General features: G+C 40.9%; 1 protein-coding gene across 16 annotated transcripts in view; it reads right to left on the bottom strand.

The window, feature by feature from the left end:
• st3gal3b (ST3 beta-galactoside alpha-2,3-sialyltransferase 3b) overlaps nucleotides 1-16,556 on the bottom strand; it is a 62,813-nt gene that overhangs the window by 8,261 nt on the left and 37,996 nt on the right. For all 16 annotated transcript variants that reach the window (XM_032531292.1, XM_032531298.1, XM_032531302.1 and 13 more), the window contains 3 exons: nucleotides 15,687-15,750; nucleotides 15,499-15,594; nucleotides 13,298-13,484 (listed from right to left, as the gene is read on the bottom strand). In XM_032531292.1, the coding sequence (XP_032387183.1) occupies nucleotides 13,298-13,484; nucleotides 15,499-15,594; nucleotides 15,687-15,750 (347 nt within the window). The remainder of the gene's footprint in view (nucleotides 1-13,297; nucleotides 13,485-15,498; nucleotides 15,595-15,686; nucleotides 15,751-16,556) is intronic.

Below are 16,556 nucleotides of genomic sequence, written 5' to 3'. Positions count from 1 at the left end.
TCAGCTAGAAGCCATCATCAGTGTTTACCATTTCTTACGTAATCGGAAGGTTACTAGGTTACTAAGATAATAATGCAAGAAGCATAAAACACGCTCTTCCTCTGTGAGGGCCGGCAATCAAACTCCTTTCTCGCTGATGGGTCGTCAGCTCCGCTGGGGAAATGTCTGTACATGCTGCAGAAAAGCTCGTCCTTGTTTACACTCTATTCTTTCCAAGAAAACTGTCCATATCACTTTAAAGGGAAGCCATTGCTGTCGCGGTAACAGTAAGTTTAACAGTACATTGCTTAACACAACCATGGTACATTGTCTAAAAAGCCAGCTAGCTAACGTTAGCTGCTGAAGGTAGCTCGGATAGTCTGCCTGTTGTTCCCATAGCAACCAACTAAGTTCTGAAGGCTTCCTAATAACTACTAGGTTCTTATTCCATGGTTTAAACGGTTTCATTTTAATCGGAAGATTAACACACACACACACACACACACACACACACACACACACCACACACACCACAAACACACACACACACACACACACACACACACACACACACACACACACACTTACTTAAGAGTAAACCTAAAAAACTCTCCCTTTGACAAAGCCTATAGTTAGGGAGTGATGAGTCACAGCTTTTACCTAGACGGGCGGGGGAGGGTGTATAGCCACAGACACGGCATCCATTCTCTTCTCTGCTTCTCTTCAGGCGTCAGATTCATTTACCATATAATAAATAATATAATAAAACTAGAGAGAAGCAGAGCAGTACAGCCCGACCAGGCTCCTCTCTTTACCCTGTCTTTCTTAGTTATGCTGTAATAGTTTTAGACTGCCGGGGGACTTCCTTTGACACACTGAGCACCTCTATCCTTTATCTTTCCATTTGCGTGCATCCATGTCCCAGAATTGCTCGTTACTAACCTAGGTCTGGGGAGTTATTCCCCGGAGTCCTTATGTACTTTTCCCCCCAGCATGTTTCCTTGGATTAGGGAGGCTCTAAAATTATGGTTGCAGCTGTCGCCGTGGTCCTGCTACACGTCCTGCGATGCCATGTTAGATCCTACTACGCTCTACGGTTCCCTGCTTTGTCCTGCTACGTCCTGCGGTGCCTTGTAATGCCTTGCAGTACCCTGCTACGCCATGAACTATTCAATTCAATTCAATTCAATTTTATTTATAGTATCAATTCATAACAAGAATTATCTCAAGACACTTTACAGATAGACCACACTCCGGAATTTACAAGGACCCAACAGTTCTAGTTTCCTCCAGAGCAAGCAACAGTGCGACTACTTCTATTTCTGGTCATTGTTCCATTTCTTTATTGTGATTAGTGTTGCCATTGTTCGTCACACCCCAACCGGCCCATCAGACTGCGCTTACCAAGAGCGTGGGTCTGTCCAAGGTTTCTTCCTAAAAGAGAGTTTTTCCCTCGCTACTGTTGCACTAATTGCTTGCTCTGGAGGGAAATACTAGAACTGCTGGGTCGTGGTAAAATTGTAGATTACTATCTGTAAATTGTCTTGCATAACTCAAGTTATGAATTTAAACTATAAATAAAATTGAACTAGTTCTGTTTTTGTTTTGTTTTTACATACATTTTAATATTATTTATAACAAAACGTATTTTAATCAAACTTGGCTGGACGGGCCAGTGAGTAAAGTGGGAGGGCCCTTTACTGACTCCGTGTCTGGGTCAGCAGATGTAAATGGTAACCACCTGTTCCAATAGTCAAGCACCCTCCTGACTGCCTTTGACACAGCAATGCACAACTCTCTGTGTGTGTGTGTGTGTGTGTGTGTGTGTGTGTGTGTGTGTGTGTGTGTGTGTGTGTGTGTGTGTGTGTGTGTGTTGGCAGAGGCAGTAGGAGCAAGGCTGCTGGCTTTGTGGCTTTAACAGTGGCGGCTCTTTTTGAACTTGGGCCTGACTGAACCTACAGCAAGCTGCGACAGGAACAGCAGCTCATCTCTCCTGTCAACACAGCTTGTGTTTGCCAGGAATCTATTTAGCAGCGCTGTTTGGATGTTTGTGTGTGTACACTGAATAAAAGACTGTACATTTTTTCTCTTTATTCTAGGAAAGAGAGAAGCGAAGGACACACAACACACGCCCCTCGCTTTATACAGCAATGACCCAACATGTACATAGACACAAATGTCAAGGGGTGGAGATCTCTTTGAAGATATTCAGACAGCTGGCAAAGTACAGGTGCCTTTGAGAAATGTAAGAGCAATTCATATGTAAGGATTCAGGCCTGTCAGAAGGGAGGGGGGTTGTGGGTACTGTTATGAGTTTAGGAATGTGGGAAGTTGCTTACATTAAAAGGTCACCAACTCAATCCTCCAGCAGTTAGGATGGACAGGACAGGGAAAGTTCTCCACACTCGTTACTACTCCAGAGGAGCTGCAGAGTGACTGCAATGAAGACTTTGTTTGTGGGTATAAATACTATATTGTGCAACAATAATACACGGTGAGTTTTTATAAGAAGCATTATCTAGTTAAAGGTAAAACAAAGGTGTAAATTAAGAGCAACAGTGGAAATTGTCATCAAAGACTGCAGTGCAGAAGTAGTACTCAAAGCAAACAGCGTTCAGGGAACAGGATGCGGCTTCTACTGCCAACTGACCGCTAACCTCTACGCCAGTGGCATTTGACCACTACAGAACAGGAAGTTACAGACTGCTCCTACACAACGTCCTCGCCCACCCACAGACCCACAGACAGACACACACACACTGTTTGGGCTGTTGCTGAGCAGTGGTCAGAGAAGAAAAGGCTGTTTCCCTTCTTCTGCGACAGCTTTATGGTTGAAATTGGTCCGGATTATTAGATTTGAGTGTGTGCACAAGGTTGTGCGCTCCAACAAAGCACCTGTTAAAACAACCTTGCACTGGGAGAGTTAATGGTTGGCAATTGAAGGAGATAAACTGAGACCTAAATCGTTCAGTCAGAATAGGGTAAACTGAGATGTTACACTTCGCTTGTGTTGATATTGGTTTCCATCCAAAGTTAGGCCAAGAGAAAATGTGAATTAATGCACCTTTTGTCTCATTATATGCTGTTATACGTTAAAGGCATCTTGGAGATTTCTTGGAGTAATGACATTATCCGGTACCTCCTATTGATGAGAGTCGACTAATACCATAAAAGCATTTTGTTTCTCTATGTCATTGTTGTCAGTTACAACAGAAGCTTTGCAAAAGGCTTTGTGTATTTTTCTTGTAATTTTCCAGCAGTAGGAAAACCTAAAATATACAAACCATCACCTAACGAGCTTAAAGCGCAGGATTAGAGCGAGACAATGTCAGAGGGTGAGGAGAAGACCTACTGTAAGCCAAGACAAGTTAGGGATCAAACAGATGGAAAAAGTGATGTAGACTGAGCCAAATAAAAGTAAAGCGTAACGATAAAATAAGTGCTAAAATGGAAAGTTCACTGGCTTCTGAAAATGCAAAAAAAAATAACTACCTTAGATTTCCATCACGTAGCTTTGCTCAAAACATCTAGGTGCAATTAATATCATATACAGATTGATGGGCTAGAGGTGATGGAAGCTTAAATTAGGCAGGGCATAAACATGATGACGTGCATCCTTTTCCATTTGCAGAAAAAAATAAATAAAGGACTTAACGACAGAAACGTAAAAATGCCTAAATAAGAAACAGCTTGGTTTACAGCCTGGGCTTACCCAACCTTGCGATTATGGTTTTCTGTGTGGTTTGGTTTCAGCGTGGCCAATGAAACTTAACCTTCAAACTAAGATGTTTCTATGCCTTATATGAAGCAGATAGCTAAGTTTATAGTTCCGGAAGGGACTGAGTGAAAAGTGTAGAAATGTGGAGCACTGAACAGAACTGTAATATGAGAGGCTAGAACACAAATGTTTCTCATCTGCTGGGTTACTACAGGTGGCTTTAAAGCCCTTCAGTGTAAACAAACACAAACAAACCTCAGCTTTCTGTCAGCCACGAGTAGTAAAGCCAGACAACCTTGTCACCAGATACAGTAATTGTCTGATTTCAAAGTTTTGACCCGTTCTTGTGTGTTCTCCATAATGAACTCATAATACGGCTGGACAGACACAGACGTCCGTCCTTCCTTTCTTCCTTGACAGGCAGCCATCATACAATTTGGCTCCATGTGGCTGTCTGAGGATGTTGTTGTGTTTGATGTTTAAGGAGAGAATGCCAAGCCAAGTTTGAGTGGATTCCAGAAGGCAGACTTAGAGAAATTTAGAAAGAGAAACGGCAGCCCCGAACTGCTAATGATTAACAATTAAGGTTTTCTGGAGGTCATTAGCACTGTGTACATGTTTAGACCTTAGAGTTTACAAGTTGCAGTGTCTCACCGCATAAGTGCTTCACGGAAGAGGAACCAATCCAGAAAGAATGTTGGAGAGGAGAGAGGTTTTCCAAAGCCACTGGTAAATGCGGAGATGCACAGCAGGAGGATTACCGTTTCTAAAATCCTAGAAAAATCTCAACAGCTTTGGTTATTTTATTGCCTTTTTGTTAGCAAGGAACCTAGCACGTTCGCCAATTTGCCTTATGCTTCTCTTGACAAATACCAAGACCTCTGCCCTCACTGAGGTCATGGTGGTTTCTCTTTTCCTGGCCTCTCTTAAGGGTTATCCAGTGTGTGAAAGCCTTGTCTCCACACTCCCATAACGGCAAACGTGAAAACAGTGCTAACACTTGACAGCGTTGTGACCCCAAGACTTGTATGAGCAACACAGTCAGGGCCGGCTGGTATCCCATTAAAAAAAACTAATGACTCTCTCTAGTAGCCTATTCTGACAAGTTCTGCTTAACCTTGCATTAATACACTGATGTTGTTTTCGCGATTAATTGCATGATTGACCAGAGTTTCTAATTGTACTATAAAAAGGGATCTTTTTCAAGTTTTTGATGCTCGTATCAATATGGAAGAGGACAAATATGCTTTATGTAAATGGATATTATTAATGCAACAACCCAAAACAATGACAAATTCTGTCAAGAATATTTTCCAGAATAACCTTAAATGTACTGTAGGTTAAAAAAAAAAAAACATTAAGCTGGCAAACTCAAGCCATCCAGCACCAACAGATGGGCACATTAATCTGAATGGAACATTACTTGGTAAATATAACCAGTCATTCCAGGATTTTGCAACGGCAACAATTCACGCTTATTCAACCAATCACCGTAAATGAGGTGCAACTCACAATTCTGACCAATCACCGCAACTTTGCCGCAAATATGACCAATAACCGGAGTTTCCCACGATGTCGACCAATCCCAGCAGTCCCACATGCCGGACTTTGCGTCAATATGTGACTCTGAGAGCCACTGACAAGTAGTAGTGAAAACAGGTTGACGTAACACATATGTGTGACTCAAACATCTCACATTTACCAACAAAACGTACAGCAAAAGGCCGTGCAAAACATTTCAGACCGTCCCACCAAAATTAATTTGTAGTGTAACCTGCTGCTGAGACCCCACTGCGACTGTCTCTCTCACACACACACTGACATACACACACGGTGGCCTAAATTGAGGACAGCTACGCTCAGTATTGTAAGTGGAATGTTAAGTTAAAGTCCAGTAAGTACTTTTTTTAAACTGTATGAATGTGTGTCCCAGGCCAGGATGGGAAATTAACTAAAAATGTAAAAATCAACAAGACACTGACATATATGTTCAAATTTGATTCACATTTTTCATCTTAAATCCACCAGCCATTTTCATATTATACCAAATAAAAGTGAAATAAAAATCACATGTTGTTGGACCTGCTCCAGCGGTAACTCCAATCACATTGACAGTGCACGCAAATAACTTTAGTCTTTACTAATTTACTTATAACTTTAGACTGTTTTAAACTCAGCTTGCCATTTAACAGATCATTTTATTTATCCATTTCTGCTCAATGAGCTTTGTTTACCGCTAGCCATTACATTGCTTCCTGACTACGGGGCAACCCGAGGCCCAAATCACAGAATGCTCGTGCATTAGTCGTGTGTCAAAAGAAATAGTGGCATTAAAAAGGAATTTGCTTTAATTCTTAATTATTGAGTTAATTTTAAAGCCATAATAATTACCTAACATCCATAGGATCAAAACATATAACTAAAAAGAGGGAACCCAGAGTACAGGTCTGAGTTTTAATCATCGCAGGGTAGGTAGAGGTGACTCATTTTTGGAAAATTACACTCATGGTAATCACTGACATCCGGAGCCTATGTTAGTCACTTGGATCATGTTCAAAATCCATGTTTACAAGTATGTAAATGTTTATGAATGCATGTATGCATGCTACTTTGGGCTTCTGCGCAGATGTTTGGGCTTAAAAACAAGCCATATAGAAGTTATTTCTGTCCCACGGTGCACCCTCAGTGATAGAGTTACATAAACCTTTTGGGCCAAAATGACATGTCTATAAACTGAAAGGCCTGGCTGTTACACAGAGATTAACAATAGGAAATGCTTCATTGCATCATTCCAGCAGGAAGGAGAGCGTTTGGGTATTTGAGATGTGAAGCAACTGGGTATTTGGGTGATTCGTTGCTCAATTTCTGGCATTGCCTAAGAGATGTGCAATGTTTTTAAAATATTGGCTTCACTACCATATTTTAGTGACCCAGTGGTTATAAGTACTCTCTTCCTGAAATTGTCTCCATCCATCATGCATCTCTCTGGCCTGTAGAGAGCACGGAGAGCTCCTGTAAACAAACAGGAGAGATAGAACACCGGCACTCCACCTTGGAAACCCGTGTTTACCACCGGCTGTATATCCTTCGCTGGCTCTGTTTGAAAATATCCCTTCATATACAAACAACTGCGGCTGTGTGTCCATGAACTGTGTGTGTGCGCTGTGCATGAGGGCAAAATCGAAAACTAGACAACTAGGAAGTGAGAGAAAAAGAGAATATTGACAACTGTGGAAATTGTATTTGAGCACATTTGTAAACAGAAAGTAACTGGGCAATCAACCGGACTGCGTCTGTGGGGTCAGACTTTACAGCAGAGTGACAAAGCTGAGTCGTAATCACGTAGATATCTGGTAATGAGGGATTAGGGAGGTTGGAAGCCTTGGGATGCTGCAGTACTGTAAATGCATATGGAGGCGAGGGCTTCACCGATCTAAAATAGGAGACCCATCCAGAGAGAGAGCTGCGTCCGCAAGCCAGGACCAAGGTCAAGTTTGCAAATCTGGACTTCTGCATGTGGGCGTTTTTGAGTGTGTGTTTGTGAGAGTGTACAAAACACTGAATAACAGATTGGGAAATTGCCTCGCCAATTCGTATTCAGTTTAGCCATCCCAAGCTGCGCTGTAGGCATTTGAAAAGCCACAATAGCGGAGGATAGTCCAGCACTCTCGCAACTCACGATGAGTCACTTGCGGCTGCACAACAACTGTGCACCACCCACGATCCTTTTAAAGAAGAAAATACACTTTCTTTCATAACCGCAGAACGGAGAGTGAAAAGGTTTTGCATCCCTTGCGGCTGTGAGAGTGCAGGTCACACAAAAAAAAAAAAAAAAATCCACTGCTGGACCAAGGGACGTAAAAAGCTCCGGACAGCTTTAAGTTGCATTACATCTCCCTCTGGGATGGACTAAATGGATATCAAGCAAAGGGAGGCGTACTTGCTGCTCCTTGGGCAGGATTTCCTGCTGCATATTCTAAAGTATCAACCAAATTACCATTATTGATTTATATACATGTTGTCTGGTAATATGTGGAAAGAAAATAGTAATGGGTCAGTGCCTTTGGAACCCACACACACCCAGCTGTGAGTCTGATACAATGGAGCTAGGATAACAGTCTTTTAACACAATTTTGGAAAATCTAATTTTTTCAAAAATCTACATGCATTCTTCTGAAGTTATAATTTCTTATCAGCAAATAATACACAACAGTAACATTAAAATCAGCACATAAATGCTATGGTAATTTACATTTCTTAATAAAAATTTCCATTTCAGTTCACCAGACACCTACCTGCTACCTATTGCATTTGTAACTATAACAGAAATAAGGAAGGAGGCATACAGTAGTTCCCAAACAATCTAGACACACCAACTTAAACTAGAACTCTCACAAGAATCTAACGGCACAATATTTGGCACGAGAAAAAGCAACAGAGCCCATCACACCCAACAGGCCGAGAACAGTTTTAACTGACCAGCACTGCCATTCTTGGAGCCTTGACTCTTACTCTCATACTAGCATTTTTTTTTTAGCAAGGCTAGAAAATGTTTGTGACATGTGTGTGATGTTTGTATATGCATTCATGTCTGATTGTTCTGAACTTCTGCAGATCTACAATGCTGTACAACAAAGAAATGTTGAGTAAATTGCACAGAATTGTTTTTTTACATAGTGTGATGAAGACTAAATCAACTTAAATCAAAAAGAGAAAAAAAAGACTTGCATAAGATCTTTGCCCATCTGTCAGTTCTCTTCCTTCATATCATCAAAGCTCCAACCACACAACGCAGATTTTTTTTTTTGCATTTTCTTTTTTTGTTCCCTGATTGTTAACCCATGAGAAACATTCTTCCTTCCTTAGCAGATCAAAGAGGGCTGAGTCGGACGCCAGGGGCCAGATCAATTATCCCGAGCAGCCATTTCCACTGTCCTCTCCTTCTGACACACCAGAAAAATCTGGGCCCTATCAAAGGCTAAAGGGGCCATCAGCCAGCCAAACAAGCCATTTTCCTCCATTTTACTTTACTATTACCTTCCACTGCTCGTTTTCTTTTCCCCAGCTATTATCCCTTTCCCCTATTTCGCATTATCCTTTCCATCTCGCTTTCCTTTATTCTCTCAACCATTAATCCAACTTCACACCATTACTTAGCTTCAGCTTGACATTGTATGTCCCTTTCGTCCCCTGTTAAAACGCTATTGTCCTTTCCTCTTTATTTTGTCCCCCTTCCCTTACTCACAGGAATTTTGACAAATGTCACCTTGTAAAAACACCAGCTGACCGCCGCTCCTGCAAAGTCACAAAGCTGTGCTGGAAAATAGAGCAAGTTCCCCTAATTCAGGTTTGCCATATTAGATAGGAGCATCCCTCCAAAGAATAAGATTTGAAAGAAAAGAAAAAGAGCCTAGCAATTCTGTCTGCGTACAACCTCTCAGGAATTGTACCAGGGTTTTGGGTTCAGGCCTTTTGCTTCAACATTTGCAATTTTAAACCTTTAAACATGTTAGTTTACAACAAATTATCAGATATATTTATTAAGAGCATAGGAAAAATATTATTTAGATATAGCAACGCCAAAGTCAGTGGCAGATCTAGAAAATTTTAGACGGGGTGGCAAGAGGTCATGGCAGGGTGGCATGAGAAGACGGCCCGGGGGAATCCCCATGCGAGAGGCAAGTAACATTTTAGAATGCAGCTTCTCTATCATATCGTTTTTTGTTTTTTTTGTTTGATCATAACCAATGATGAAATAAGACATTTATGAATCATTACATATCTAATCATATATATTATGCAACCGAAAACGGACATTTACTGAGTGATATGACATGTTATGCTACTGTACTGTAATTTACATGAAGGGTAGGGCTGAATGATATGAGAAAATTATCTAATTGCGATAATTTTGACTGATATTGCGCTTGCAATACAATTCAGGATATTGGAGGGGATGATCATGTTTGTATCATTCTCATTTTCATTGACTAATATTAGATCTTAAACAATTAAAATGATTATAGTGTGATTTTTGCTAGGATCTGTACCAAACAAAGCGGTTTCCTGTAGTCTGTAGGATAGGATAGGAATTGCTGTAACCTGTAGATCCGCCCCTGGCCAAAGATTGGTTTGAAATAAATTCCTTGAAAATGATCAGCAATGATGCAAATAAATAAAAAGTGTACAAATACTGGTACGGTCCTTTAAAATAAGAATATTTTCATTTCCATGACTCTATGAAGGGCTTTTATAAGTACTCACACTGTCCTGTCGGACAAGACTGTTCAACAACAACAAGAACAAAATGAAAATGCTCATGAGAGCATTTTTATAGTGACAATTGAATGTAAAAAAAAATGACACATGAGCCATTAAATATGACTTTACCTTCTTAAAAAAAAATGAAAAACCAGCGCTGTCATTTAGTCTGACCTTTGTGATTAAAAGGCCAGTCCACAGTCGGGCATGTAACTGTGCCATATGTGTCACCTGGTTCCGATGGCCACCCAAATGATTGTGTGATGGCCCTGCCCCAGTATCAGCCGGAACTACAGCAGATAACTTCTAAAATAAAATACAATTAGGCCTAGAGCTGAACGATTCATGGCATTTGAGATATGTTCAAATTTGACTTTCTAATTGCAGAGGCACACCCTGGTCACGTGACAGGCGAGAGTAAAACAGTCTGCAGAGGAAGTTGCTGCAAACCGTCCTGTATCGTGCAAAATGTGCCTTGCTAATGTTACTCCCTCACGGGGCAACTCCACTAAATTGTACCACCACAAAGCCATGTACCATAGTTGCATGGCTAAAAAAGCCAAAACACCAGGATGTCAACTGTCAGGTATAACTTTATCGCGAAAGAAAGGATGCACCTCAGTACTGTGACCAAGCCTGGGCTGACGGCTTTGATAAATACCCTGGATAAGAGGGACAACATGCCCGCCGCACATATTTGAGCCAGGTCGCCATACCGAAGCTAACATTACCCAAAATATTTAAAACAGAGATTTGCAGCAGAGCTGAAAAAATGAGACCTTATGTACGTGTTCCAGCCGTAGGCTGGCACTGCCATGCTTATTGTGCACATGTACATATTTAAAGTCTGTCCAGTAAAGTTCCCATACAGTGTTTGAAATGTGCTTTTCTGATATCTACGCTTTAGTAAGTGTGATTTCTTGCCAACTTTAATATTAATGTTCACGCCAGGCTTATTTGTCAGTGTTTTGTGTTGTCATGGTAATTATTACATGTCATTGTATTACAAGGCTGGACGTTCAATAAAATCAGTCACTGTGATTAAAGTAGTTAAAAAATAAATAATGTCATTTATATAAATTCATGCATCACCTAATTTAAATCAATATAGTAACAATAAAGTAGTCTGGCTATCACCAGACCAAAGCCAATAGATCTGAGATGGAGCATTGGTCTGGGGAGTCTGCTCTGTATTTTCTCTGCACAAGAGGCGTGACCAACGGCCATAGTTCTAATGACTCTACGCAATTGGATAGTCCTTCAACCAATCAGAACAACGATCTAGGTGACGTAGAAGCGACAGCGGCATCAACGGGTTGCTGCGCTTTGGTGGCGTTCGGTGGCCGCTATGTTGAATGTAAACAAGAAGCTGCTTGATCGCTTCTCTATCGTCATCGTGTTAAACCAGCCAATAGCGCCCCAGGTACATAAGCCAGTTTGTGATTGGTTCCCGCAAAATTGTGAACTGAAGCAGGAGAATTGAACGTGCAGGTTTCCAGGCCGAGCTGCAGGGCGAAATCAAATCGCCGGCAGAGTGGGCGGGGTTTACCCTGTCTAACAGTGAAAGACAGTTTATGTTTAATGCATCTAATACTGTGTTAGTCATATGTCTTTGTTAAATATTACAACAGATAAGGACCTTAAAAAAAGAATCACAATTTAAATCGCAATATTATTTTTAGATTACTTTCCAAAATCGTTGATTAGGCCTACATAAATAAATCTCATGCTACCTTTTTACCTGGCTGCATAGGCTTTTCCATTGTTACCGAGAAACATGTGACCCATCAGAATGCGTGCTCTGTAGCGCCGTCTACCTGCCGAAAATCACTTTGTGACTTTGCGAGAAAAATCCAAACCCAGGCAGAAGCATTAATAAAAACTATATCAATTAGCTTTCTTTTCACGGTTAGTCTCATTTGCTGTTATAGGTCATTTATGATCATCAGATGGAACATTACAGTTACATTAAAACATTAAAAAGTTACATACTAAAGTAACTTTAAAAGAAGAAGAAAGAACAGGTTAAGACGGGAACAACAAAGTATCATGAAGAAAGTTAACTTGGTGGCCAGAGAAAGAGGAAACAATAACGTACGTGCTTTTAAAGCATTCAAACCATCGCAAACATCCCAATTATTAAACAGAGGCTCAAGTTGTCCTCTTGACCCCTTTATGTAAATGGGTTATATTTTTACACAGGAAGGAATGTGCAGAATGTGATCACAGGGTAGACGGCTATGTTCTGCTAAAACAACAGATAAATCAGACATTCAGACACCCAGAGAAGTAGAAATTATCTGCAGGTCAAACACAGGCATACTGTGAAGCAATCCCGATTGAGAGAGAACCTGAAACACCTTTGCGTAGGGCTGCACGATATGACATTAAAAAAAAAATTACGATAAATTACGAGAATATAATTCTTTTGTAAAACGACGGACATTATGTTTATTCATTTTGTTGTACAACTTAAAAAAAAAAAAAATCTTTTACGTGATAAAAATGTAAATAGGCTATTACAATCTATTTCTTAACTTCTAATCAACTTGTTGGTCCTAACTTTGAACCAGCAACTTGCGTTTTAAGCTCCTATTTTGTCTGCTTGTGGAGAGACACATTAACTATATCGATGAGGACCGGCGGGTTAAATCGCGCGTCCGAGAGTAAAACAGGCGGACACACAGCAGACTGCAGGTTGAGGCGCTGGAGGCAGGCTCGGACATGCACACCGCCGTCCGCTGTGGACTTGTGTCAGTTCCGCAGGTGGTTTCAGGAAAGTGGCTGCATGTGTCCGACAATGCACAGAACATCAACATCGGTACAAGCCTACAGCTGTCGGCGGACACGGAGTGCGGAAAGTGTGTCAGAGCCTCCCAGAAGGGTGAACTAAGACTCTGTTTCCTGATTGTTAATAATGGTTAATAATCGCTTAACATAATTCCGCTGTGCTTTCTTTTGGCAGGCTGGCTGGCTGCCAAAAATCGGCACAGTTAAAAGCTAGCTATCAGTAAAGTAGGTAGTGGCTGGTGTGTGCACTAGTGTTTGTGCGTGTGTGCGTGTCGGCCCGCCTTCCCATTTGGCGACTAGCGAGCGTTAATTTTGGACCCTGCAGAAGAATGTTTTAAAAGAAAAGTTGGCCTATCGACAGAAATTATAGAAATTATCACCATGGGAAAAAAATATTTCGATGTTAATAAATTTTCAATTAATCATCAAGCCCTACCTTTGCTTTTTCAGTAGTTGTGAGTCACCATTCCTTCATTTTGCTGTGTTGTGTGTTTAATATGTTCAAGATTTCCACTTTCATTCCTTAATCAGTTTTTAAAATATCCTTACCAGTTTCTCCTTGAAGACCATCTGTCTGAGCCACTTGAAATCCAGGGGTTTGAAGGCAGATAAAACAAAAAGGGAGTCCTTTTCATATTTCTCAAGCCTCTGGATGGCTCCCTCTGGATAGGTAATCCTCATGGTGGTTTTGGTCCCCACGTCTTTGCTATAACCGTTCACCGGGGCTTCATTCAACCTGCCAGCACAAAAGCAATGGCGTTGTTATACTATAATATTACCCAGCATGCCGGTCGGCAGTGTAAATTTGTAAACATAAAATTATTAGTGTGACAAATTGTTTATGTCAAATTGTTGTGTGCAATGGTGTTTTATCCTGTTGAAGAGAGTTAGTTGTGGGTTATTACAGTTCGTGCTGTCAGTTAAACAGCATTAACGCAAACCCATTTTAACAGCGTCATTTTTTTTTATTTTATTTTTTTAATCGCAAGATTAACGTTCTTTCAGGCCTAGCAAACTTTGTAGTTTTTTCACATGCTGTTGCAACAACTAGTAATGTTAGAAAAACCACAACACCGAATCTAGCAAGACTGGAAACGCTGCACACACTTGTTTGGGTTTGCAAGTCGGCCAAAGAGTAGTAACGTTACGTTTTGAGTGGATGGCGAGCACCGGATGCTGAAATGGATGCCAATAAGATTCTGAATGGAGAGTTTACTTTACAAGTTGCCAAATGGTTCCATTGACGAGACCAAAGTGATCTGTTGATTTTGTCGTTGTGAACTGAGCTATCATCGCAGCACGTCCAGTCTGAAATATCACTTGATGGCCAAGCACACAGCTGATGCCAATTCTCCCCCCCCCCCCACCTACCTCGTCAAGTATTTTTTCACCCTTTTATTGATGGACAGTGCTACACTGTGTGAGAGATTATTTGCTCCAAGTGTGAATGACTGCTCAAAAGTGAGACTGTTAGTGTGAAATGGAACACTACAGTAGGCTTTATGCCAATGTTGTTTTCAATAAAACAAACCTTTGTACAAAGCAAGCCAATCCACTTTTCCATGTTGATAAGAGTATTAAAATGAGAAAAGATAAATGGGACAAAAAGAAATCAGGGGACATTTACAATAGATAAAAATGTGTGAATAATTGCGAGTAAACTATGACATAATGTGATTAATCAGAATTAAGTATTTTAATTGTTTGACAGCACTAGTTACAAACAATTACAAACAATACACTGAGACATTGGAACTCGTCCCAGAGCCAAAAAAGGGAGGGAGACAAAACACACACAGACACACAGACACACCGACACACCGACACACCGACACACACCGACACACACACACACACACGTTGAGGTCCGGGCTGTCAAGGAGTCAGGGTGGGTTATTAATTGTTATAAAGGTACTACCATGACTCACTCGCAGTTTACCTCCGCTGAAGCGCTCGCCGTGGAAGTGCACCGATATTACAATACATAAAAAAATTCATATAATTTTGGAAATTAATACCCATATGTTATGAATCGGTCTACTGCCCAGCCCTAGTTGAAAGCTTATCTGGTCCGCTTTCAACGTGCATCCCAGTGTGGGGGAAAATCCAAATCTAGCGCGTTTCAACTGAACTTAATGAGGCAGGTGTGAAAGCCCCCTTAGTGAACAAGAAAAGCCCATGACGCAGAAGTTAAGGAGCTGGGATGTTTTTATTTATACTTCATCAACTACTGAATATGCCCTTTAATACAATGTTTTTTTTAATTGGGACGTATTAAAAGGTCCCATGGCATGATTTTTTTTTTTACATTAATAAGAGTCCCCCCAGCCTGCCTATAGTCCCCCAGTGGCTAGAAATGGTGATGGGTGTAAACCCAGCCCTGGGTATCCTGCTCTGCCTTTGAGAAAATGAAAGCTCAGACGAGCCGATCTGGAATCTTTCTCCTTATGACCTCAGAGAATTTGGCCCACCCAAAAGAGAGAGACATCATGGCTTTCAAACGAGCAAAGTGGCAGTTGGTCAAGGCCACACCCCCAACCTTTACCTTCAGATATGATATTAAGGGTCCACGAAGGTCTATTTCAAAGCATCCAAAAAGCACCATGTCATGGGACCTTTAAATGTCACAAATGGTATTGTTCCCATCCTGCTGTACCAGTTTGCCTTGTACATGATACACAATACTATTTGGAGGGACAAATTGCTCAAACATTCGTATATTTACATATTTTGCTATGCCGTCATCTTACCTCACTACGACATCGTAGTCATCTATACGGGAGCCCAGAGACTTGTTAAACAGGATTCCCCCGTTGCCCACAATGATGCATCTTTTACAGGTGAGACTGCAGGGTGGGAGGGACAGTTAGCAACACTAACAAGTGGTGGATAGATGAAACAGGACTTCCTGTTGATGTGTGCAAGCAGCGATAATTACCTGTCCAGCGCCTTTCCAAGCCCGTAATTCTTCGTGGCAGTTAAAATGCTGTCTATGATTCTCTCTGCAGAGGAAAAAAATACATATATATGTCCAACGCTGCACTTCTTACATGAGCCTACAAAATGAAAATACTTTACAGTAGCTTTTTTTTTTTTTTAAATATTAGTTTGTGTAGAAATGGGAGACTGGATACATACAACAAATACCAAATTCTCTCCCATCTCGTAATTTGACACTGGAAAATGTCATCACAGCTGGAGGGAAAATGTCATATCATATTTTCACTACACCATAATCGCGGCCAAAATAATTCACAATAAAGTCAGTCAAATTCATCTTTAACTTTATTTCGCAAAGGATAATTGACTCACCCACACATTCTACTCATTATTTCAGTTGCTGCCCAAACAGCTCAGATCTACTGATACTGGGATAAGGTAAAAGTCATGTTATTTCTTTGCGCTTGGCCTCGGAGATAAACACTTTTACCCAGACATGCCCGGTCAGAAACATAGCTTCTGATTTGACGACATTAGCCCCAATGCATCATGGGATACATCTTGCCCTTTGACGTCTTCAGCTAAAGGCTAATGACAACAACAAATGGATAAATAATCACAGAAGACATTCATTATAGGATTTATTAGTTTTAGTTGTTAATGGGATACGATCGTACTTGAACACTTTTTGGAAAGCTACAATGGTAACAAAGCAGAGGCAATTTTAATAATATATAAGTCCTTGGAACACAGTGTTTTGGAGATATTAAAATAGATAGTGAAAAGGCAACCGATTAAACTGATGAACAATAAAAAATGGTGGGGGTTTTCACGGCGGCAGACAAAGCGAGTACAGAAAGAAAACTGA

This window comes from Etheostoma spectabile, chromosome 12, assembly GCF_008692095.1.
Source record: "Etheostoma spectabile isolate EspeVRDwgs_2016 chromosome 12, UIUC_Espe_1.0, whole genome shotgun sequence".
Lineage (NCBI taxonomy): Eukaryota > Metazoa > Chordata > Actinopteri > Perciformes > Percidae > Etheostoma > Etheostoma spectabile.
The sequence above is the reverse complement of the archived record's forward strand: the minus strand, read 5'-3'. Positions and strand labels throughout refer to the sequence as shown.